The 27,016-nt window shown below is 39.6% G+C and overlaps 1 protein-coding gene across 5 annotated transcripts; it reads right to left on the bottom strand.

Moving 5' to 3' along the window:
• Positions 1–309: 309 nt before the first annotated feature.
• Positions 310–25,984, bottom strand: PNISR (PNN interacting serine and arginine rich protein). Of its 5 annotated transcripts, XM_082303332.1 has the most exons (14): positions 25,888–25,984; positions 19,617–19,745; positions 18,587–18,689; positions 13,280–13,398; positions 11,863–12,048; positions 9,887–10,110; positions 8,037–8,223; positions 7,578–7,768; positions 6,825–6,962; positions 5,712–5,811; positions 4,948–5,001; positions 3,493–3,663; positions 896–1,997; positions 310–655 (listed from the first exon to the last, which is right to left on the bottom strand). In XM_082303332.1, exons 4-14 carry the CDS (start codon positions 13,365–13,367, stop codon positions 625–627), a joined length of 2,472 nt encoding a protein of 823 aa, XP_082159458.1. In that variant the 5' UTR covers positions 13,368–13,398; positions 18,587–18,689; positions 19,617–19,745; positions 25,888–25,984; the 3' UTR covers positions 310–624. The 5 variants fall into 5 exon arrangements, with proteins under 5 accessions (XP_082159458.1, XP_082159457.1, XP_082159459.1 ...); XM_082303331.1 differs by lacking the exon at positions 18,587–18,689; XM_082303333.1 differs by lacking the exon at positions 18,587–18,689 and having other exon boundaries at positions 19,655–19,745.
• Between the last annotated feature and the right edge of the window lie 1,032 nt (positions 25,985–27,016).

Below are 27,016 nucleotides of genomic sequence, written 5' to 3'. Positions count from 1 at the left end.
TAATGGGGTTCAGTCTGTTTAAGTATAGCTTGTATTACAGTGACCCATATTTTACACACACAGCATATAGTACCAGCTAGACCAAAAAAAAAAGTTACTAAAAATCTATTACACATATCTAAAGAAAAATAAGATGTCCTTTCTCTGTTCTTCCACACCCCCAATAAAGTAATCTCATCATGTCCATGGATTACAAGTGTTTCACGTTAAATCTTTTTCAAGTACTTTAAAAATTTGTTATACCAAAAAAGCTGCCTTTTTCTTTTTTAAGTACTTTCTACCATTTAACACAAAATTCAGGTGCAAGAATTTTAAACAAAAAATGAACTAAAGAGCTTTATTGACATCACAGTACATTCAATAGTAATTTTAAGAACATTACAGCTGAAAGAGAATGGCCTGTTTTATAGTCTTAATAAGCACTACCGTTCTTGAAAAAATGTAATACAAAGAAATCCTATTAGGTATTTAATTCTGAGCAGCATTTGGAAAAAATACACCTATTTACAGATAAAAAAAGGATTCTGGTTTCACCTACATAGCCACAATGTGCCTCTATAATGAGACAAGCCTTTTATAACTCATGGAATTTTTAAACGTCATAGCACTGGTGCCATAAATTCCTCAGCGTTTACGACGAAGAGGAGTTGTTGATCTGAAAAATAAAGGAAAAGGGGGAGAAAGTTAATTGGAAAAAATAAAAGACCCCCAAACCCACACACACTTTAGGCTTAGTAATTAATAGTTTTAAAAGATTTTCCAAAGTTACTTTTGCCTAAGACAAAAAGTTTAATAAATACCATACTTTATTTAAAAAGTTCATATGCCGTGCACATGAAGACGAATATAAAAAAACTTTTTAAAAGTCAGACAAAATACTTAAAAAGTATACTACCTTGATCGTGACTTAGACTTGTGTTTGCGGCTTGCCTTCTTACCAGACCTTTGAGATTTCTCCATGGAGCATGACCGAATATGCTTCGATTTCTTAGCCTTCTTTTCTTTACTGCTTCCTGGTGATTCAGAACTACTCCTTGCACTAGATTCAGAGCCTGATCGTTTTTTGCTATCTTTGGTAGTAATTTTTTTGCTTTCTTGTCTGGAATCCTGTCTTATTATTTTCACACATATTGAATCACTGCGAGAAAAAGTTCTTTCACTGTCTCTTTTTCTCTTTAATCTACTGTCGTCATGATTGCCAGCCTTACTTTCTTTTTCCTCTTTTTTGGGCTTATCTTTTCTCTTTTCCTGATCTCTCTCCCTTTCTCTGTTCTTCTTTTTGTCTTTGTCTACACCTCCACCCTGCTCCTTCTTCCTTTCATGATCTTTGCCCTCACTTTTATGTTTGTGCCTATTTCCAGTAGGGCTTCTACGCTGATCTTCAGCTTTACGTCTGTCCCTGCTCCTGCTGCGGCTCGCACGGTTGGCTCGCCGGTCTCTTGAGCGGCTGCCGCTTCTACGTCTATCCCAACTTCTCTCTCTCGAAGGACTCCGATTTCTCCGCCTCTCCCCTCTTTCAGCACTGTGATTTCTACTAGATCTTCTCCTTTCCCTTATTTTCTCCCTGCTCCGACTCCTCTCTCTCCTGTTTCTGTGGGAGTAACTCCTGCTTCTGCTGCGCCTAACTTTATGTGACGGTGTCCTACTGCGACTGTGTCTCTTCTTCCTTTTGGGAGAGGAAGAACGTGAAGAGCTGCGACTACTACCTGAGCTAGTGCTATAGGATGAACTGGATACTGTGCTGCTACTGCTGCTGCTCCTGCTATTGCTGCTGCTGCTACCACTGCTAGAGCTTCTTGACCCACTCCTTCCTGTCCTCTCTTTACCCTCTTTCTTGAGTTCTGTGTCAGGTGCGATTGCATTTGGAGATCTTTTCTTTTCATGAACCATATCTGCTTCAATTTCTTTTGCCTCCTGTGATGCTAAGTTACTATTTTGTTCTTTGATGATAAATTCATTCATCTCTTTTGAAACTTTTTCATTTTGTAGCTTTTCTTCTGAAAAAGGAAGTACACAGAAGAAAAGATGCAATTAATTTGGAGCAGTATGTCAGTAATTTCCACACTGTTACATTGATGAAACCAAGTTTCCAAGCACCTCTCATAATACTTATAATTAAAACACTGCCACCATACCAACTACTTACCAAGCCACTCTTTTTTTTTTTCTTGTAATTCTAGAAAAGTTGACCTCCTGCTTAGAGAAAGTGTAGAGCCCAGTCATTTTTAGAAGTCCTTGATGCTATTTCATGTTTCAGTGGTTTAAGATGAAGTTATCAAACAAATATCCTGAAACACCAGAACTCCCAAACTGATCTACACATAAGACCTTTTCCTTTTGCAACCTTTCTGCACATCTGTTTCTCCCCTTGTCCTTCCTACAACACTCCTCTAGTGGTACTGATGCTTCCTCCCTTTCTTTGAGCCCCATTCATCTGGGTTTGAGGATTACTGACTGGTCTGAAGAAGTTGTATTTCTCACATAGTGAGACTCTCAGAGGTTTCCAAAACAAAAATTATTTCTATTCAACCTAGGATCCTTTGCATCACTGCCAACTTTATCTCCCCATTTTAAATTGAATCTAGAAAAAATAACTGACATACAACATTTTTTGCCTAAAAACGGCCTTTTGATGTGGGCCATCATTTCCTGAGTTAACTTAGGGAATAAAACTGCTTCCAGAAACCCAGAGTGCTCCAAATGGCAGCTGATGGTCAAATTTAACCCAGAAAACAATTCCAGCTGGTCCCTGAGTTATTAGGCAATACAGGCAGAAGCCAGTGTATGTTAGAAGATGCTGTATTGTCCATTAGAAATCTTCTGCCTTTCCAAAACACTGCTACAAATGAAACTCTGCATTAGCATTCTTTGGTATTTTGGATGTATAGAATCAGCTGCTTTACACTCTAGATTTATATTTCTGCAAATAATCCCATGAAGATATCACCACACTGACATCTGGCTTCCTGCACTAGGAAGACAGACGTCACAGGCCACCACTCAGTCACTCTCCATATGGCTATCCTTTTATGCATACATCTTAAAACACTCAAAGAGAGATAGGAATATTAAGAAAAGCAGAAGTTTCGCTAGTCCAGCCTTTTATTAAGGGCTCCATATGTCTTATTTTCAGGTGGAGGAAACCATCAATTTTAAGTTCTATTGCAATAGCACTTTCTCCTCCAGCCTGTGAACTTGGTTCATGACTTCTTAACATTGCATCCATCTCTAGACAGCTCTTCAGCACTGGGAGCCGACAGTGCTACCCTTTTGACCTACATTATTTGTACAAAAGGAAAACCTTACCTATAGAGAAGCAGAAGTAAATCACAGGGTTTTGGGTTTTTTAAAAAATTTTAATTAAAAATAAATTATTTATATATTTTGTTTTGTATTTTTGGCTTAAAATGTGTTTCTTTGCCATCAATTTACATACAGTAAGTAGCAAACTCCATATACAGTGGCACAGTAAGAAGACATTGTAAGATTTACCTTCTAGCTGTTTTTCTAGTAGTAGTTGCTGTTCTCTCTCTTTTCTCCAAAACGCTTCCTGTTTTTGCCTTATTCTGTGTCGTAATTCCTCATCATCAGTATCAGATGATTCAGAGCCTCTGTCACTTCTCTCATCTTCACTGTCTCCTGATCCATAACCACCCAGTCCACCTGCGTGCATAAAGTCCAATCTATCACGAGGAAAGATTAAGCTTTGTTCTTAATACTTCTGTGAGGCAAAGAGGAGAGTAACATTGCCCTTCCTTCACTTCCTCGTCTCTGAAGAAGTCACTTTATTCTGGTAAGTGCCAGTGTTGTTTGCCAGTGTGTTCAAGGCCCTCGTATCTGCATTGATGCTCACTGTCTGGTTCTACTCCTTCTGGAACAGCTTGTCTATTTTCAGCAAGCAATCACTGTGACCATGGTACTTGTTTCCAATTGTATGGAAAGGCAAAAGAGCTCCCTGTGGAGACTGTAACAGTGCCTGCCTCTGTATCAGCAACCGGACAGAAAATGCCTGGGATCTTTCCCGGAAGACATCCCTGAAATGACTTCAGCTGCCTCCGTAGTCCAAGGCTACAGAAATTCTGAATGCCATATCAATTTTTCCATATGATTTAGAAAACACTGCACTTTGACAGGTATGGAGATGGAAGAGAAACAGACTTTCTTCTCCCCCAGAGATATTAGTAACTACTGGACTGAAAAGGATAAAGTCAATTTAAACATCTGACATGGATTTCTTTCAGTCTGAGCTCCTTAGGATCTTTACTGAGTTAGTTTTGAAACATGAATACTTGTGATGATAATATTCAATCTAATTCATCAATATTCCATGTAATGAACATATAACTGATCACTGACACTGCTGTAGTACATTTTAGATGATAAAAGTCATGTTGGGAGAAATCTCTTGCAGTTGTGTCTCAAGCTGGAATGTCAATCTCTCTTTTCTGTGTTGTTTCTGGTAGTATATGATATGGGAGCCTTTGTGTTTATGTAGCTTTTCAAGAAAATAATAATTGCAAAGATTACAATATTTTTATTTATAGACTTTCACATTAGTCTTCTATCAACTTTCCCCTCTGGTTTGCTTGGATCAAAATAGAAGAAAAGTATGAAATAGTATTCCTTTCTTTGAAGACTGCAGTGTGCTTCTGAAACTATCATACTTTGAAAAGTAAATTTATCTAAAATTTTTACGGATTTTCAAAATTAGGGCAAGATTCTCATACACTAAATCACTGCCTAGTCCTTTACTCCAGCAACTATCCCACTATATATCAGTAGGATCACCTGTGGAACAAACAAAGGTGCTGATAATGATAAAGTTATCAGAAAGTGACCCATACTCCCAGGCAATTAAAATGTAGTTTCAAAATGCAATTTCTAGAAATGCAAGGCAAAAGTGTAACTCCCCCTTTAAGCCCTCTCAAAAATAAGGAACATACTTACCGAGTCCAGTGAGGGAAGCCAGTGCACTGGACTGTGCCAGCTGTTTTGCAGGAGCTTTGTATCACATCAACAACAGGAACAACATGTTAACACAAATAGCCACGATTTCATAGTCATGAGTCTATGGTATTGTTAAATCTACTACTATTGCTGTTCTTTGGAGGGAGAGAAGAAACATTAAAAACGCATCATCCATTTAAAACCACTTCTAGATTTTTTGACCATGAAGATTTAGAATTTAACTGCAATCAACAGTGAACAGAAAAAAACCAAATAGATACTCATAAATCACTTTTCAAGTTACAGCATCTGCACATAATTTTCAACTTCAGTAGTTACATACTTAGATTAACTGTGTTATGTTAAAATAATCTGTTCTGTAAGTACAATACATGTTAATAGTGAAAGCAAATTAATTACTAACTGAGGACTCAAAGTTCATCTCTTTTCACTTCTGAACAGCTTTGAGATAAAGATGATAGTAGTAAGGAACAGCTACAACTCAAGAGCCATTAACACACAGGTACCGTTTTAACTGAAATGAATTGTATGAAAAAAAATGGAATAACTCAAGTAACTCACAATACACTGCACAGGACGACAGTACATGATTACTGGATTTGAACTCTACCAAGTTGGATGCATTATACTGGAATTGTTCTTGAGGGAGAACTATGGGGGTTAAATGTTCTAAAGACATGCAAATACAGAATTTTTGCAGAAGAAACTAAAAAAAAAAAAAAAATTCCCCAAACCCAGCATACCTTTAGTTGCTTTACGGTGAACATCTTTGGCCACATAATAGATTTCTTCATTTGTGACATCTAAGAGAATCTCTGTCAGCAGCATTTTTGTCAGCATCATCTGAAGAAAATTGCATATACAATTAAAGGCCAAAATACCTTGAATAAATGCTGCATTCAAATTATATCCATACAGCTTCACTTCTTTTGATGACTATGGAAGTGGTCTCCTGCATATTTTATTTAATGACCTCTTTCAAAAGACATAACTAGAAAACCAAAGATTGAAGCTGTTTAAATGTCACCTGATTCCACAACCTTAAAGTTTGTATTTTGACTGTGAATTGTATCTGCCTGTATTGTACACAGCTATCCAGGGCACTGATCCTAATGTCTAAGATGATATAACAAATGAGTATGTAAATCAGAAACGTACTTCGACTGATTCCAATTATTCTTCCAAAAAATAAAGAGCACATTTCTGACTGTAAAGATCAGAGGTTACTTATATAGCATTTTATTACTACATATTTTCTACAAAAATTGAAATTATGGTAGCTAGTTCTCCAAGTCGTTTATGTCTAGCCACATGCTCTACAAAAATACATTCATCAAACTTAGTAGAATTCAGGATCTTAATTAACAAGGATTCGGTTGTACAATTTGCATGCAATTGTCATTCCAAAGTATGAAGGTTGTGCAGACACAGTGAAACTGCTGCTGATCTAGGATTTAAGTTTGTAGCACTTCCTTGCAAGAATACCTTTCTTGAATTCCCTTTCACAGGAACTGAGGTTGAAGCATAAATTTGAGATAGGTGCATTTAATCACTAAAAGTTTTCAGAAATTTGGTAAGTGAAGCAAAACCATAGAATTAATAAAGATCAGTGCGAAGATTACAGTCATTACATTCTTTCACTATTGTGCTAAATATGAGTTATATAACCGATATCCTTGTTTCCATGAGAAAGACTGCATGATGAAGAGACATGCAAATATAACCCAGCTTTAGTGTACAATGCATACTGTACCCCAATGACAGTATCAGGCATAGGAAAAGTGATTTACTTGGATATGCCTGAAAAATATGAGCAATTAAACAGAAATACTTATTGAGAACACCAGTATTAATACCATTTGATACTCCTTTTCTTCTTCTGTCATTTCTGGTTCACTTTGCTCCTCTTGAGGAGCTGGGGATGGACTCCTGCTGATTTTCCCAACACTTACAGCTTCTGTGTTTTCAGCATCTTCATCTTCCTCATCACTGTCCTACAAGAACAGCATCATACATTTCAGGAAAAACTTAAATATCAAGCTCCTTAGTCTCTATTTGTAATAGTCAATTTCATTTACTTTGTACTGAAATCTGTATTTCAGTTATCATAAAACCATTTATTTTCTCCCTTCCTAAAAAATATGCGGGTACCTCTACCCACACAAGCTAAGAAAATACTTAGTTGTCAGTTCCCTGCCAAACATGTACTTTGAACTACAAACAAGATAACTGTGGAAGTGAAGGCAATGCAAGGCTTCCTAAATTGGCTCAGTTTAGCAAATACAGGTATCTGAATTTTTTCAGCTGCTGATTTAGAATTCTTTCAAAGGATCTGTATGTTCCAAAAGGAAGGAAAAAATAAAAGGAAAAAAAAAAGTCCAATTTCATCCTTGTTTCTTTGCTACTACAGGCCAAATTATATACTTCTACCTCTTAGCCATTAAAAACTTCCAAACATCAAGTAATTATCAACAGAGCAGCAGCTTAACCTTACTTTAAGCAACAAAACCAATGAGGTAACCACTAACACAGTCTCTTCTTTAAAGAGACTAAAAAGGTGATCTTTCAGGAAATACAAACCTGAGCAAAAAACAAACCCTTCTACTTACAAATTTACTTTTCTGAGGTAACCGTGGACCATCCCCTTCTTCAGCATCCTCACTTCCCTTTTTCTCTTTTTTAGACATCTGTGAACGCTGCTGCTCCATTCTCTCTTTTTCCAATTTTTTCTGTTTTTCTCTTTCCATCTTTTCCAGGCCCTCACGAATCCAGGCAGGCAGAGTTCTACGCTTCACAGCATCTACATAAGCAAGGTTTACAGTTTTGCAAGATGAAAAAACCTTCCCCCCAAAAAAGGAACAAAAAAAATCCCCCAAAACAAAGAAGCAAACCCCCCACCCCCATCAAAACAAGTCCCACATCTGATTGTGGGGGAAAAAACATTTATAATGGCTTTTTCTTTCCCTGCTCTTTTACTTTCTATTAAAAAGACAAAGGTCATCAAATTTTGCAATTCTTTATAAAACACAGCTTTTAGATTTTTTCATTAAGGAGTGGTTAACATGTACCAATCTGTGGAGGCTCCTGCTTCACAGGCATCGCAATAGGTGAACGCTGTCGATCTCTGAATGAGGGTCTTTCCCTTCGATTTTGAGTAGGTGCAGGAGGTGCTGGAGGACCTGGTGGCCCTGGTGGTCCTGGCTGCCAATAAGGTGGGTGAAATCCACCTTGAGGTGGACCAAAAGCAGCCCCATGCTGAAAGAGTAATGCAGTTTATTTTTCTTCACATGGTAACACTAAATGCAGCATGTGAGCAAGTCGGTCTACAAAAATCCATGCAAGTAGGAATCCACGATTTCTATGCTATTGAAATCTCTCAATCTCTCTTACTGTGGTCCCCAAGAAACAAGTTTCCTTTAAATATTTAATGACTAAACTTAGATTTAAGCAGGTATACTTAAGAAACCTGAAAGGGCTTCAACCAATCTCCTTTCATATTGTGCTAAATACTAAGCCCTATAATCACCATCTATCTCCATCAGTTCTGTGCCAGCTTAGCACCAGAGCATGCAGTTAAATCAAGAGTATACAAAACTAAGATTTAAAAGTCTACCTATGTTAGCAGTCTTTTAACTACAGCATGACAACAAGAATTTAAAGTTCAGCCTTTTATTACATAAGAATTTTGCACTGTGCACTTTCTAGTAATCCTTCACAGATCTTATTAATATGGCTGATTAAAATATTAAATACATAAATATGAAATTTTAGTACAGATCCTGGGTTTTGGGCAAGCTGTATACAATCCAAATGTCGTAGGTCTTGAGGCATACATGCAGAGTTTTTTGTTTTAATATTTACTGCCCAGAAAAGCCTACTGAAACAATTTAAGAAGAGAGTGTTTAGGAAAAACGGTATAGCATCAAATATTCTACTGAGTATTTAACTCGCTAGTACTGAAGCACTCTCCATTACAATTTCAGGTTAAGCATCTCTTTCATTCACTGCAAAACAAGTTTTCTGTAGTATTTAGAGAAGCTAATTTTAAGAGTTTTTCCCATGACAATAAACAAATAAAATTATAATTAACTCATGTATTGGAAAATTAATGGTTGCCTATTTAACAATACTGCTGAACAAGAGAATTGTAACAGGAAAAATAACCTAGAAGATTAAAAGAACCCCATTTCTGCCCATCTTCCCTTGTATTTGTTTATGAACAGGAGGTAGGTTTTTAAACAGCTAGTTTGTCATTTATATCAGAAGTTTTGAAAGAAAAATATTGAAAATAGAGGGAAGATAAAAAAATTCTTTGTGTTTAAAGATCTGTGCAATGCACCCTGCTATTATTATAAAACCAGCTACATGTTTATTATGCTATACAACTTATATGCCAGAATGAAGAAAAAAGTGGATATGGATTTTATTTTTAGAAATACCATTGTTTATTCAAAGAATCACAGTAGATAGATATGGAAAAGATCAATGGATCATCCAGTCTATCTGTCTGCAAATACAGGACTGTTTCCTGTGGTACATTATCTAGCATATTTAAGCATATCTTTCTGAACTTTATTTTTTTTCCTTCTCCTTTTTTTTTTTTTTTTTTTTTTTAAACACAAAGCTACATAATGTTAATTTATATACTGGAACACAGTGATTCATTTTAATACTGCAGACAACAGCCACTTCTTATTACTACTGGAGAAAAATAAAACCCTTTGGCCTCTGAACATAACAGAGAACTCTAAAGTCTCTTCTGTAAAGTGTTTGGTAAAAATGTGTCTTAGCAGATAACAGATTCTGTAGATGTTTGTAGAACTGAAGAATGAAAGTCGCCGCTAGATGATATTAGAGGAACACATCCATGGAAGGGACTCTGCGCGTCTACAATATTAAAGCAACAAATATGTTTCACCTGATAGTCAAACTGGTTCACTGGCCCCATTGCAAAGTTATCGGGAGGTCCCCCAAAGTTGTGATTGTTCTGGTTAAATATATGCCTGTTGTCGGGAGTAAATTCCCCACTGTCCTGACTGTTGCTGTCTTCAGACGGAGGAACAATTTCCATTTGACCTGGGGTTGGAGTCATCCACTGCTGATCTGGAGGTGGGTGAGGGGGTTGGTGAGGCATTCCCCATTCTGTTTAGGATTTAGAATACAAGTCAATACCAAGTTAGTATAATTTGTATGAGTCATCAATCGCTCAGTGTTCTGGTATTTATCACAAGGTTCCTCAAAGCATCACAGATGATAAAGTAATGAAGAATCATCAATCTACAGACTCTATTATACTGTCTCAATAATTTCTTTAACTAAATGAAGGAAATACAAATGGCTATAGCTGAACTAAAACATGCAGTATGGAGACAGAACTGGACAGGCACAGACACCCTGTAAACTTGTTTTTATAAATTTCTAGTGATAGTGAGTTCACCACAGGACTTGTTTAAATTGTTTAAACTGTTAAAAAACTCCTCCTACTTCTCTACTTCAAATTTGAAAGCAAGGACTTGAAATACCTATTATGAAGAGAAAATGGTTTTGCAAGCAAGCACAACCACTGAAACCTGTGCTCCAAAGTCCTGTGTCTTGATAATGGATGATTATCTAGCAATATATCCAATATATCTAGCAGAGGTCCTAGAATAAGCTGTAGTCATAAGCCCTCAAACATACGTTACAATTGGCTAACAGAGTGAAAAGGGTCTAAGGAATGAATTAATAGCTCATGTGGCCATAATTTTTGAATGATTCTTTAAAAAGACAAAATTTATGTGCACTATACAGATACTTACAGACCATGACAGAGCTGCATTATAAATTTCACCAGTAACAGAATTAGTATCTAGCATCTCAGGTTAATTCCCACCTTCCATCCAGTCCTTTAGCACATTTTTCTAATTTTTACTGTCCTTCCCATCTGTATCATAATTGGATCCATTACAGTAGCAACTAAAAAGTGTTATCACAGTTTTTCTATTTCTGTGAAAATTTCACGTACTGTACAGAAATACAGCTAGAATACTCTCTGCCACATAGAAAAGTTAAAAATTCTTACATGTGCCTACAATAACTCGTAGCCCAGCACAGGTAGGTGAAACCTGATGGCTACCTCCCTTTTATTATGTGCATATAAGAACTGCCAATAACATATTAAGCCTACTTATATTAAAGGTTACATTTCAATAAATTTGGATAGTGACAATGAAAACTGGGAATATTATTCTTTCAACCATTAACAGAATCAAGCATGAAGTGCAGTTTTCCCCAAAACAACTGAACACATGCACATAACTATCCTGTTCATACACTTCAAATTGCATTATAGTGTAGTGTTATAACCCAGCTTTCAGAAAACAACTTCAGAAAAATTCTTGGCAGAAAATTACCAATTCCTATCCCATTCTTATTACCAATAGTATCTTGAGAAGTTTTAAAAAGAAAATTAATTTTTGAAAAAAACTGAAGTTTTGAGGAACTGAAAATAATTGATACTAACAGAAGCGTCCAACCAACTTTAACCTACAATAATTGAAAATCAGATACCTAAGCTAAAAAGGGTAAATCCTAAGTATATGAAACGTAATAAAAACATATTTTTCCACACAGAATTTTGCTGATCTCCCTTTTTAAAGATTTTAAGACACCTAAAGCCATCATCTACCAGTTATATTGTGAACTCATTCTACATGTCAAGATCATGCCAGAAGCACATATTACACTACAGGAGAGGCAACAGTAGCTCTCTGAGGAGCAGGTGTGATTAATAAGTCAACTGGTAGTTTTGCATTTTGAAGCCTGAGAGACAGGGCATGTTCACACCAAAAAAGGTCTGACACGAATAAAATGAAGAAACATGAAAAACAGGAATGAACCGGAAGGGAAACAAACCTGGCTGCCACATTCTGTTGAAATTGGGATCCCCCTGAAAATTATTATGGTTGTTTGGACCAGACTCTATTCCTGAAATATCCTGTCCGTTTGGCATCATTCCTTGTTGTTCCACTACATTCTGTTGCCCTGAGGCTTCTCGCTGAGCAATCCATGCTTGAGCTAATGCAGCCCAGTCAATCTGGCCTAAAATAAACAGAGGAAGTTAAAAAGGTTAGAACTCACACGTCTGAAGTTTAACACTGTCTCTCAATTACATGTCCTATTGCTCAAGATAAATGGGCAACGTTTACCTTCAGCAAGTACTGTGAGCACCATTAAAACTTACTCACAGTGTACAGTAAAAGAAACCAAGCAAATGTCAGTGTACAGACTTGCTGAAGTACAGTTCCTCTGCATATGTTCAAAATGTCATAAGGCAGATTATTTTACATTCGCATTAGCACTCAGTGGGTGGTACTAATGCACTTTTTTCATAAGTGAGCTAATTTTGACATCAGAAATTAATATACATATCCTTAAATTATAACTTCATGAAGATTTGAGAGCAAGAAAGAGACATAGTTAGAAAATTATTTTTCAGTGTACACTCTTCGTATAACCATTGCCATATATTATGTTTCAGTTCTCTCTCCCATTTTTTTCTTTACTGCCATTCCTACCAGTAAATAAATAAACCGCACTCTCAGGTAAGAACACTAGTATGTCTTCTGCTTATTATCAAGTCAGGAAAACTCTCCAGTGAATTTAACAGAAATTAAAGTGACAGTAAAACCCATGTCCCTTTGCCTTAGTATTAAATACACACCTGCATTTTCATCCATTTCTCTATTTCTCTTGATATTTTGATTTGTTGTCACCCCATTCTCAATTTAAGGTATATTACATTCTACTGTTTAAAGCATTTGGTGGTTTTGGTGGGGGAAAAAAAAAATCCAAACAAGAGATCATGATTATCACTGCTGTAACCTAAATCAAGAATCATATTAGTCTTCCAGTGAGGTTTTTTTCTGTATATATATCTGCATTAGTACTTCTGCCAAACAGGTATCGAATAAAAAAGCAGATTCTCTCAAACAAAGGATTCAGCTTGGCTAAAGAACTGACAGGGATACATATCTGGTACATGAGGTCTAAATGTTGATCTATATGACTGGTAAAATGTTGGTAATTTGTCTAGGATAACTCAGTTTCTTGCCTGTATTTGCACATTATATATTAACTATGCGAAAACATTTGGAATCAATGTGTGTTTTCTATGTTTTCTCTTTTTTCTAGTTCAGAAAAGCATCATAAATGCATTATCTTGAGAGCAGCTACAAAAGGCAACTATGAGTCATACTCTGTTACAAAGATTGAAAAATTCAAATGACAACATATTAAAAGAATTAATCCACAAAGCTTTCTATATACTTACTTGGATCTTGCTGGTGCTGAAATGACTGCATCCACTGCTGTTGGTTCAAAGGCCATTGCTGCCAAGGTTGTCCACCTTGATCCCACATCTTTTAAGTCTTTATATAGTCTATATTTCAACTAAAAATAATAGTTGTATGTTTAAATAGATGCCCATGAAATATCACATAATTGAAACTTACATAACTGCAGATATAGTTAAGCCTTGCAAAGCAAGCTGAAGCAATGCTGGCTTAATATTTTAAGCTGGAGGAAATGGTTCATCCTTCAGAGTAATATCTCAAATATTACTGTAAGATTTCAGGAGTCTAGTATGCTTTCTCTGTATTTTCACAAAGAAATTAACTACAAAATGATGTTCAAGGAGAGATATGACAAGTTGGTAAGACAAGATCTCATCTGGCAATAAATGCAATTTAAAGCAAGTCAAAATATAAAAGGCATGATTGGTATCTTTGCCTGCTTCTTAGGGAAAAGATGTGTATTTCTCTAAACAAGTGTCATGCAAGGCTGTTAAGCAAGACAAAAGTCACCAAATGGTAAAACACATTGTTAATGATTGCACAGGAGAACTGCACAGGTACAAGACAGTGCCCACATGCATTTTAGGCATTGTACAAACTCATTTTAATTTCTAAATAATATATTCCTTCAACTCTGAGAAAGAAAAATAAATGACCACACAATTACCACATTGTCCCTTAAAATCATGAGAAATTATTTTTGCCATGCTGTATATATCCTCACTGAGCAGGCAGCAGCAGCCCTAGGTCCAGACAGCAGGCAGCAGAGCTCCATAGTCTGCTTCAAGTAAAGCTCCAGGGGCAGCTCGACATGAATTTGCTGAGGCACAGCAGAACAGGCAGGTGTGCCTATAATGGCACACCAGCTCCTTCCCGTCATTTGTACCTCCGGCACGCACCTAACCTGCCACACATGGAAGACCTGAGAGCAGCCACCTGCACTGCTCTGAACAGTTTCTCTGAAGACATAAACTAGGCACAGTTCTGGGAATACCTCACTCCAGAAGCTGTTCCCAAAAACCAGTATGGGTAGGAATGCACTGAGTGTGACCCCCTCCGTCCTACCCAATCTGTTAAGAACTTCTCAACAGGCTTTCCACTCAATGAATATATCATCGTGGAATTTAAAATACAATCCTTAAGCTCGTGCTATTAAAACATCAAGCATGTAGATTGTTTCAAACACTCCAAACTTAAAAGAAAGAGAAAAATTCATTCCCTGAGGTCACAGGAGCAGCACACAGGACCCAGTTGTGGCTCACAGCCAAGTGCAATAGAGAATAGATGAACAGAGCCTCTCTGCTTCAGAGCAAACCAGCTCAAAGCAGCCAGTGCCACTTGGGTGGCCAGCCAGGAACAACGCCAGTGGCTCCGAGGGAGTGGGACACACACACCCCACAAACAGCCCGCTCTCAGCACATGGACAAAGCGACTGGAGTGGAACCTGCTTGGAAAGGCATCTTGTGCTCGCCTGCTTGCACAAGGAACTGCATCGTATGCATGACTGCATACGAAGAGAGCATCACTCTACAAAAGTGCACCACGCAAAGAGCTGCACACAACATCAGGGGGCACCGGGCCACAGGGAGATGAATGCAAGTTTGTATTTTGCATACTTCTGTCAAATTAAATCTTTTATCTGAAAAACTGTAGATCACCTTTGTTCTGAGACCACTTACTGTCAACACTGTAGAAAAATTACATGTGTGGCTCTGAAACATTCAGCTGCAAATGCCTTTTGGGGGGGCTTTAAACAAGATCAGATCAACTCTGGCAACAGGGGAAGTATTGGGCAAAAGCTACCTAATACTTTATTAATTTCACTATCTTTTCTTGCCAAACTAAGTATGGAGGCTTTTTCCCATTTCATGAATACTTTTATGATATTCAAACCTTTAATAAGTGAAGACCCTGCCCTTTCTTTTGTCCCTTTTTTTCCACAATTTTATTTGTACCTAGGAAATTAACTTTTTTACACCAGTTGAGTGTAAGGGTGGCTACTAATGCACTTAATGCAACATTTTAGCTGACCTCTTAAACTAGTTCTCCAGGTATTCATATATACATATTTCATACACTAGGTATGAGAAGTAACTGCAAATACTATTTGCCCCCTAAAGTAAGAAAAAGGTAATTAAATGTTTCTTCCTTTCCTCAGTTCATCTTTCTATCCAGAATAAAAATTCTTTCAATTGTCAAAATAAACTTGTTTACACTTTCAAAGTTGTACGAATTGGGGTTCCAGACTACTACTGCACTGCACAGCCTCATCGTGCCGCTCCCTTTGTTTCTAGCTGTTAAATCCCACTAGCAATAATAAACATGGATTTCATTAATTCTGGTAGCACTTTTTTACCTCAATACATAGTACATTGCAACAGGTTTGTGGAAATACACTAAAATATACTCAGCAAAAGGCTTAAATTTTTTCACTAATAATTTATAAGACAGGTTTGCATATAACCAAATGCAAAAAAAAAATTTACACAGTTAAACATCAATTTCTCTTATCAAAGTGCAAGAATATTAAGACCATTCTACAAATTCAATTAAATTGGAACCTCCTACACACAGCTTTTACGTGATAGGATTAGATGAGATTTATTTGTACTGGACTGGCTCTATCTCTGTCCTAAAATTTTCAGTATTCCAGATTTTTTAAATATGTTCCAGCTAACACAATTATATATCTATTTCTCAATTGAAATGGACGCTTAGTATTCTGGTCTTTTTTTTTTCTTTACTCTCAGGCCTTGATCCTCACTATGGACAAACTGAAGCATTTGTTTAGATCATTAATACAGTCTAAGGCAACAAATGTCTCCACATCTCAGTATAACCTGCCCTCAAGTCAACAGCTCCCTTATTATTTTACAAGGTATTCAAATCAATCTTGTGGAAAGATAGATTACATTGCAGCCTGTACCAACTGGCATCGGAAATGGTGACCAAGGCATAGAGCAGACAGGCAGTGACCTCAGTCAGCAGCAGCATTCATTCATCTCCTGGCTGCTCTGTCAGCAAGTTATTATGCCCCGGGACACCAAGGCCAAGTCCACACTCCTACAGAAAGTGGTGCTGAACGACCCCCACAGTCTCCCCATCAGAGAACAGCACTGACCCAGGCCACCTTGCACTCTCTGGGCTGCTTCCAAGCACATTTCAGGTGTCAGCATGGACCTGGGACCCAACAGGCAGTTAGGACATGTCCATTCTGGTTTGGAAGGTCAGAAGCTTTCACTCAGTGCCAGCTGGCTGCAGGGCCGGAATAAAATGCAGTTGGGTTTTAGCTGTTAGCATACATAGCTGCTTCTCCACTGCTCTGCAACATAATATGGCCCGGACTTCAACTTGCCCTAGAGAGATTATTTCACCTTATTACTGCTATTCTGGGGAGAGAAATCAGGTGGGGAAGTGCAAAGCAATAGGTCAAGGCACGGAAATGGTTTCTCTATTGATACACAACAGTTTGACAAGACAGCAACAGCAGCATAAAACCCTGAAGAACTTCAACATTTGATTAATTCAACTTAAGCCATTCAGAGCAAACTAATTTAAAGTCACTGCTATTTGAAACAGATAATTTTAGTTTGTGAACTGTATTTGAAAGCTTTTAATTCTGTATTGCAGTTGTACTTCTACTGTTTTCCTGAAGAAATGTTGATTTTCTTGGGTTGGCAACCATAAAATATGCTGGTTTCCAAGTACACAGATTTATTACCAAATTCAGTGTAAAAAAATTCTTTACTAATCAGAAATATGTACTACACAAACACTTAAGCAATGACATCACTTTTTTATGCAACTGTACATGCAAAAGCCCTTTTTCAAATATAATGTGAAAACTGTCCAAAACTATTTTTCATTTATTTCAATTCATCTTCCTTATTGAGCAATGTTTGTTTTACAAAAACAGGAATTGGATATTGGAAGGAATAAAATTTGCAACTTAAAATGTTTATAAAACCAACCTTAACATATACAGGCTAAAAGAGAAGATCATGTGTATTCCAAAATTTTAGTATTGAAGACTAGATGATGTGTTTTAGTATTGAAGACTAAATGTGTGGCTCAGAGCCATTGACCAGAAGAGGTTGGTTCTAGGGCCTCTCTCTATATGGTGACCTGGAACAGAAGGACACTGTCATTTTCAGGGAAACAGACTCCCCTGCTTTTTAGTTCTCCACTTATTTTCCTGCATTTTCTCCAAGTTTTCACCAACTGGTACAAGGTAAACACAAAAAAGGTACTTGATAAATTTTTTTTTCATTTACTACAGGGAGGCTACTGGCATTCAAAGATGGTTCATTGACTTGAAAAACTGTTTTGCTAAGCACTAGAGTGTCTAATGGTTTCATCTGCTGTTAAGTGCCAGAGGCAAAGCCCCCCTGGTTTTAGCTCTTCATTTTCAGTTGCCTTGCTCTAAAAGGTAACTAAAACTAACACTTAGGCTATTCGATGTTACTCTTCTCTATATAAAGGGAATGTAACTTTGTATTCTGCTTGTAAAACTCTACTGAGTACGCAAGGACTTTTCAACAGAATCTCAGTATTGTCCTGTCAGACATCACTGAGTTTCCTTCCTAGTGATGATATTTTAAAGATGTCAAAAATAAAAACAGACCAAGTCAAGTCATACAATAATGAACAAACCAAATGTGAGAGTTACCAATGCAACACTTTTGAACCTCAGTACCATAAAATGGAAAGGGCACAAATTACTTCAAAAAGAACTCACAAAACACAGCAGAGAAAATGTAGCCTGTAGTCAGTAATTTTAAAATTACTGCAAGGGATTCACCTCCAGTACCGAGGCAGGGGAGGAGGAAACAAACCCAACAAACAATGCCTCTCACCCAGCAAATCAGTAACTTAAAGGCTCAATGCAGCTGGAACCTTTTGTACTGATGTATGTGAAAAGAAACAACCATTATTTTCCTGAGACACAAGTAGTAATTAATAATGGAGAAAAGAGACTCAAAGTGCTCTCCCACCTAAATAAAATCTGCATTGACAAAACTAACTTAGGATGCTGCCACATGAATTATAAACAAGTTTATATGTCTTACAAAGTTCCCAAATCAGCATCACCTGAAAGAACAGGCTTCACCTAACACAATGGACAGCTCTATTTCCCAATAGTGACACAAGGCCAAATACACAGCAGAGCATCCAAATCGCAGTGAAACAAGCTTTATTTTCTACTGAAGTTGGGGGGGAAGGGAGATGAATACTGGCTAAAATTCACTCAATTCAAACATTAGAAGACACTAACAGAAGGGTACCTCAGCTGAGCAGTCATTAAGACACACCAATTCTGACATCACTAGTGCATACAAGAGGTTTGAGAAGCAACAGGTTCAAAGAATGGATCCATTTTATAGGCGCCTATTTACAAAGGAAAATGCAGTTACTACCCCTCCTTTATGATGATGCGTTAAGGTTCCTTTACTTAGCTGTTCCACCCTCCAATTCAATTGGACATAGCCTTTTTTCTTTCCCTCTCTCTCTCCAACACACACACACAAATAAACAAAAGAACATTTATTGGTGCTTCAAGAGCTGTTCCCTGATGTCAGATCACAGAACAGGAACCTGAATCTATTAAAAATCTGTTTACCAATGAAGAAACAGAAGCCAATTCAGGATTCTTTTTGTTTTATACAGAAGCACAATCACATGAGCAAAACACCCCATCAATTCACATTTAATTCCAGTTACATGTACTTAACAGATTAGGAAAAATTCATATAATATCTCAAAATTTTGCTGGAGTTCTTAAGAGCAAACATGTTCTCAAATATGTTCTTTCACATGTTGGGGTTTTTTATTTTTAAATTAAATTTGTACTCAAAGGCTGGACCAGGATCTGCTGAAGTTTTATTAAAGCAAATTACCAGTATGAAAATGTGCCACCCTTGAGAGGACTGCTAGTGAGGGTGCCCCTGCTGATGATAAAAGCTGAGACAGTAACACAGATAGGACTTACCTTGATCTCTCCCAACCTCTGAGAGCCAACAGCACTCAAACATTTAAATGTGGTGTCAAACTCTCTACTACAATATTTAAACTAACTTTTCTTTGGGTAAAGACATAGAAAGAACAGATATTTTTAAAGCCACCTTTCAACTCCTCTCCTTGATTGTAACATGCATCTCAACTACAAATTACACCTCAATGTTAACCTGTTCTTTTAGGAAAAAAAGGCAACTCCTTCAACCTATTTGTTTGCATAATAAGTTATTTTCCAACACAGTTGTATGATGTATCCAGACACACCACACACTGAAAAGCACACAATCACAAGGTACTTACCAGTAAACAGAATCTTGAGTGGTAATTCACAAGCTCACCTTTCACTCTGGGAGACTCTCCCAAGCACTTCCCACAAAACACAGTTATCTTGCAGCAAATTACATATTTCCATACCAACAGGAATGTACCCTGTCAAGGAGAGCATGGTTTCCTGAGAATTTGCCAATGGCACAGTGCTTAGTGAAGTCCCCTGTAGTTCAGTGCCCACTGATGTCAAAGATGTGGCCATCTTTTAGACAAGGCCACCAACAGAACTTGAGCACTAACAGGCTCATTCAGGTTCCCTGGACAACTCTACCTCAGCAGTTTCATAGTGTAAACTCATAAAATCTGTTATCAGTTCAACAGTACTTGTGGCAGAGCTAACTGCGCTCTGACCTCTCAACAATGGAAAGGAACAGTCTTAAGGAGCAAGGCTCAGTCCTGGGAATGTCAAAAGACAAAGCCTGCTTGTCATCCTGGAGATAATACCTTCCTTAAATGCCTTATGACATTGGCTGCAGCAGAACTGAAAAATACCAAGAAATTTCCCCCGGAAAGATAAGAAAGACCTGTCCCTAAATAAAATTTAATATAGTTAATGGAATAACTGAATTGTTCCAATTCATGCAGCTAGTCCAAGACAAGAAGCACAGACTTAGAAAGTTAGCTCAGCTCCAGAAAAGCATCAAGAAGATAACTAACCATACCAAGCTGTCCAGATGAGTGCATCTTGTGCACTCTTTCTTGCTCCTTGTAAGTAATTCCCATCACTCTGACAATCTGCTTCTTCCCAGCATGAATGTTACACAACATCCTAACTATGCAGAACACCTTACAGTTCAACAGCTTCTGCAGCAGATACAGAGATTCTGAATGGCTTGCCTGGAAATTAATGAAAGTGAAATATCTTAGCAATGAGAAAAAAAGCATTGTTTGGAATACAAAATCAAATATTTGTTAGAAGCTAGACTATCTCTACTCCAAGAAATCAGGAGACAGCCTAGGAATAAAGCTGTCACTAGAAGGAGAGTGACACACACCTTCTGCTGTGTCATGAGCTGAAGAGATCAAGGTGAGGAACTCCTGTGTCAGACATCAATATCATTCGACCTGATCCTCAGGGCACAATCTGGCGGTCTGATTTATTCAACCTTGTAGACAGACAGACAGACTAATGATTCTGGAACCTACAGAACCCACAGCCAATAATCAACAGCTTTCTCATGCTGAGGGGAGGCTGTTGCATCACCTTTCTGATCATTCTACTCATCATTCCTGAACAGCAGGTCAATATATTACACAAGATGGCCTGACAAGTTTTACTTGCAAACTGAACTCTTAACACACTGCTGCAGAAGTTTTTCTGGTGACTAAAAATCTTGTCTTGCAGGCATTCCAAACAGGCATTGCATTTAGCAAAGAAATATCCATTACCTAAATAAACAAGGAAGAGCAGGCCACCATGCATACTTGGAGAATCCCTATACAAAGAGTCTTTGGCACTCTTTCATACTCCATTCACAGGTCAGATATCTAGGTCAAAACCAAAACCAACCAAAAAAAACAACAAAAAAAAAGCTAGACAGATGTTCCACATCCTCCAAGATAACCTGACAGTGCAGCCATGACTTTTGGACTATATTTAGGTCTACATAGTTGAAGGGAAAGACCCCAAGAGGTAGGAGTCCTGGTTTGTAACAAACTGCAATTACTGGTTTTGAAACACATTATTATTAAACATTCAGTGTCATCAGGTAGGTAATCTTTTGGTGTGAGTTTAAGACAATACAAGCAGCAAAGGCACATTAATCTCTGACACTCTTTGTAGAACCTGGGCTACAGAAGTCATCCAAGTCACATCTTGAGAAGGATCTCAAAAGCATCACACACTCTGTGGGCAGAGTTTCTTTATCTCATATAGACTTAAGCTCTGAAGGTGAACCCAAAGGAAAATGGAGATGTTTCAGAAGCAGAGCTCCTTGAAACCAAGAGCCTGATTTCTTGATCTTTCATGTGGGTGCCTTGTTCTAATGTAAGGTTTTTATCTTTCCTTCAACGTAGCTGGTATTGACCCTGTGAAGTTTCAGCACCGTGACTGAAAGCTTATGATGAGTTTCCATGATGAATTTTGTCTAACTGTTCAGTTGCAAGCAGGATAAATCTAATCCTACATTCACCACGCCAGGATCAAAGCAGTTACCAGAAAGACAGGAATTAGGCCAGTACCACCAAGAGTTCAAGCTGAACAAGTGCTGCTGGAGAGCTGTTTCCCCCCATGATGCTATTGCTTCAACAGGGTCATGATAGGAAAGACATCACCAACGAGGTTGGAAGGACTAGTGGATAAATACTCTAGGGATACAACACCAAGAGTTCACATAGTTCTCCCAAGTAATTAGAAAGAGCAGCTCATCCATGGTATTATCACTATCTAACCAAGCTGTAATCCAACGACAATAATGGACACACATTGTACAAACTCCAAAGATGTCTATATCAAAGTACTCCAAACTGGAAGGAGATGTAAACTGAGCACTACTTCCATGACTGTGTCACTGGAATAAAGGATACTCTTCAGTAAGAATTTGTACAATTGAAGAGAGCTGCACAAGAAAAACAGCTCTGCATACCCAAAGGAGCCCCCCTACCAAGAAGAAAATTTAATGAATAAAGGGTGTCACAAGAATTATCATCAGCTGGTGGTCTTGGCATAGGAGACCCAGGTAAGTCAGAACACTTCTGCAGTTAAAAATATCTGGGAATCTGGAAAAGCACTGTATCCTATGCATCCACATAGCAATGAACCCTGCAAGTTACGACAGAGGGTCTGCAGACACATTCACTCAAAACAAATGCATATCATCACTCAGACAAAAACATACCAGCTTCCATTTGACTTGGGAGAATTAACATTTACTACTATATTATACTCAGCTGATTGGAAAATTAAGTATTTATGGCGTGAGTTAAGTCTGCAATAAATCAGAAAAAGTTGAAGTAAGTGTCTTGCTTGCTACTCTGTTTCACTCATTGCACTTTCACTTGGAGGAAGATTTCTATACATCATCTAGGGCACCACTCTTAAGCTGTTGCAGGTATTTAATGCCTAGATACTACGCATCTTTTCTCCTCTTAAGAGCCAGAAGCTATATCTATATGCCTGCTGGGATCTGTTAGCATGATGTCAAGTCAAAGAACATGTCAAATCTTCCAGCTCACTTATAGTTGTGTATCACTAAAATGCTGGAGGTCAACTTTGCTCCACTCCATTTTTAACATCAGAACCGTTCTCAGACTGAAGAACAGAGGCTTTTCAAATGTGTAACCAAGATCCAAAATACAGGACCAGAAAAAGAACTGATGAAAACAGCTTGCTCAGTATCCATGAAGTTCTCCAGAACCTGGTTCACACATCACTACGTCTGACTAATATTTACAGTGCTAACAAGATAAAGCAGTGTGAACAAAGGTCAAATAAAAAAAAAGAAAAAGAAAGAGAAAGTACTGTGAAATCTTCAGGGAGTCACTCGAGCAGTACAGCTTCCAAGGTCTGCCATTTCAAACTTAAATCCACATATCCACTGAGCTGAACACAACTCTTTTTTAAAAGAGAAAAAGGTATTGGCAGCCAGGTATCATTTACTTATTTTTTGTATTTCTAAGACATAAGGACAAACACATGATTTGATTACCATAAAGTACCAAAATCACTGCTAGAACATTTACTACCACAGAAACATTATCATAACTCAGGCAGTTTAAGTCAAAACTCTACTGGGTTTGGGGGGCAAAAAAAAGGCCAGTCTGATTATTTTCTTCATGTATCATTATGCTGGAAGTCCTGATGCAGGATTTTCAATTACCCCTGTAACCCAGCATTTTTTTTCTGAAGTGGATGGTCCATCTGCAACTTCCTCTGCAGTGAACATGCTCTGCACAAAAAATTAATAGTACCAGTAGCTAAATAAACTACTCCTCACTGGTCATGAGCAGATATCATCCTCAATGATAACTACAGTTATCACTTAATAAGGGATCAGCTAGTGATGAAAGTAAGAACACTTTAATAACACCTACCCAAAATATTAGTTTTCACCAAAAGTAGACTTAGAATCACTACATACCTCAGTCATGAAAAGAGGTGAGATTGGACACTGCTGTCCCCATAGTACCTTTGCATAATCCTGCACCTAACTAAAAATCAAACATGGCTATGACTCCACTCTACCACTACAGCTTATAAGGTGAGTTAGCCACTGAAAAATTGTGGAACTGTGCTAAATTTGTGGACTCTTAAGCCCTACAACACCTCTGAGCCCAAAGCAGAGAAAGCACTCTTACCAGAGCAGTTTGTATGTCATCTGGGACAAAGACAGTACAGAAAGTCTTGTAATGGCATAATAGTAGAGATGGCACAAGATTTGCTGCTGGACCAAACAAATTAAAAACCAGGAGCTTGTCTGTCAGTAATCCCAGCGACCTGTCCCCGAACAAAGGCAAGACTTTCAGTTCCCCCTCTGTTCTACAGGCAGGGGAGCCACAGCATCCATAACCTCCATGAGAGCCATTTTTAGCACAGCTAGACTCCAAAAAGAGGTTTCTTACTCATACCAACAACACAGGTGTTCGGCTGGACTGGAATGGCATTTGTAACCCTGTCTTTGGAAAATTATGTTAGATTACTATCTGCTGGTACACATGCCTTATGCTTTGAAGACCACCATTCCCCCTCTTCAAAAGGTGGCTGACACTGCCTTAAAACAAAACTTTTAGGGCAACCCATGTTCCCTGTATCTCACACCTTCCAAGAGACTGTTTGCTTGAAAACATTTACAGGTGTAACTGTAAGAGAAGCGAACAACAACCAAGGTGGCTGAATACTCTGCGTAGTAATTTGTTACAGAAACTTAGTACATTTCAGCTGGGGTAGCACATCATAGAATCACCCAGTGGTTTGGGTTGGAAGAGACCTTCAAAGACCATCTAGTCTGACATCTTGCATGATATGATGTTGCCGAATACTCTGTCCAACCTGATCTTAGACATTTCCAACCATGGGCATGTGCGATCTCTCTGGGAAACTTGCTCCACTGTTTCACTGCCCTTATCATAAGAGATTTCTTCCTTATATCCAGTCTAAATCTAAATTTCATTTTAAAACTGTCATCCCTTGTCCGAGGCCCTGATAGCAAGTCTTCCTCCATCTCTCCATCTTTCTTACGTGCCCCCTTTAGGTACTGGAAGGCTGCAATAAGGTCTCCCTGGAGCCTTCTCCAGGCTGAACAATCCCAACTCTCTTTGCCTGTCTTCACCGGAGAGGGGTTCCAGCCCCCTGAACAGTTTTGTGTCTCCATCCTTAACTGTAAAGCCTAGCACATCCCATTAGAGTTCACTTCAACAACTTTGTGGGATTGTCTAATGAAGTACAGAGAATCTGCAGGGATAAGTGCCAAAAGCAAAAAGGCTTTCAAACCCATCATCTGTCTGAGGCTCCATTTAAAAACACCCTGCGTTTTCCAAGCTACTAGTCCAGGTATCTTACAAATGCTGCTGTGTGAATTTTAGTTCTCTGGAGCCCTCCAGTGGAACGAACTCATAGGAACGGCCACGAAACCCATGAAACAGCACAAATATCCCACAAATACATTTCATCCGCAGGAGCCAGGCTGCTGACACAGCCAACTACCAAATCCCAGGGCACATGTTGCTTCCCTAACTAGGTTACCGGCTAAACCAAGTAGCCACTCTCCCCCGCGCATCCACGGACGCTGCTTGCCCAGCAGCCAGCGGCTTCCCCGCCTCGGCCGGGCGGGCTGCGCGCTCCCAGCATCCCAGAATCGCCGTCCCCGCGCGGTCGCGCGCTCGGCACCGGCCTCTCCGGGCCCCGCCAGGGCAGCGGCGGCGGCGCGGGGCGGCCCCGGGACATGCGCAGTGCCGGCCCCGGGCCCGTCCCCACCGGGGACCCCCGCCGGGGGGGTCGGCGCAGGACGGGGGGGTCCCGGGGGTCCCCGCCAGCCCCCCCGCGCCTTCGCCGCGCATGCGCGGCGCGCCGCTCCCCCCAGACGGGCGGCGGGGGAGGGCGAGCGGCTCTCGGCTCGTCCCTTCTCGTCCTGGCCGCCGGTTTCCGCTGGCGGTGCCACCGGTTCCTCGCGCCCGGCGAGCAGCTGCTGCCGCCGCCGCGGCGCGCGGTGGCCTCCCGGCTCGGCTCGGAGCGAAGGGGAACAGCCGGTCAGCGACACCCGCCGGCCTCCCGGGAGCGCTGGCGAGCACAACCCGCCCCGCTACTTACGCGCTCCCCCGCCGCCGCCGGTGCCGCCGCTCCGCGGCCGCGCTGCCCCGGCTATCGCTCCTCGTCTTCACGGACAAGACAATATGGCGCCCGCTGGCGCTCACCCGGAAGTGAAAGTCGTCACGGTGCTGACCCTCGCCTGGTGTGCACGGGCGCCTGCCGCCGCCATCTTTGTTGAGGGCGGCCGAGCGGCGCTTCCCGTTTCCCTTGCCGGGGGCGCCGCAACGCCGCCCGGCCGCCATCTTTACTGCGGGCAGCCCCGCCGGTTCTGCTGCCGGCGGCTCTGCATGGCAGCCGCGGCGGGAGAGGGAGGCGGGGACGGGCTCCGGCCTGGGAGCGGTGGGAATCAAGCGGGATTCACGTTCCCGCCTGCAATAGTGTGAGGAGGCCCCTGGGATGCCCATTAGCTCCGTGGCTCCACAGGTAACTGCTAGTCAGAGTGTGATCCGTGTTTCTAGTGCGGGGCCGACGTGAAGAAGTATGTAAAGCTGGTAGCTAAGCGTGTAAGTACGTAAGTGGACAGGCTCTGGGCAATGGCCCTACACTGAAATACACAGTAACTTCTGTGTTGCACAGCTGCAGGGTGCCAGCATTCAAAGTCAGGCCAGCAGATGGCTATCAGGAGTGTTTGTGAAGCAGGACAATTCTCTAAGTAGTTTATTCTGAATATCCAAATTAACTTCTGTGAGTTCTACCTTGAATTTTTCCTTTTGTTTTGAGGTACGAAGAAAAAACAAAAACACCTGCGGTAAACAGCTCTTCTTGTATCGTCACTGGGGATGATTCTGTAGGCAGGGACTGAGTAATTCCATTCCTTTGTGTGGAGCAGAGGTTTCCATTAGCTGGCACATTACTTACCGCTGTGATCACTGCCTTCCCTTCCTTCAGCGTCATGGATGCAAATGCCTAAAACATCCCCAGTCTCTCTGATCATTGCATAACACTTTATATTAATACCCACACAGAGTAACAGAGTAAGCTAGCTTTTATAAATCTGCAGAAAACTGAAGGCTTCAAGAAACTTCTGTAATGATTTCAGTGTAAGATTTGTCAGTGCCACTTAGGCTACATATTAGTGTTAGCTGAAGTGTTCTAGATTTTTCCCTTTTTGTGTCACGTGGAATGGCAG

Source organism: Coloeus monedula (genome assembly GCF_965178545.1).
Source record: "Coloeus monedula genome assembly, chromosome: 2".
Taxonomy (NCBI): Eukaryota; Metazoa; Chordata; class Aves; order Passeriformes; family Corvidae; genus Coloeus; species Coloeus monedula.
The sequence above is the reverse complement of the archived record's forward strand: the minus strand, read 5'-3'. Positions and strand labels throughout refer to the sequence as shown.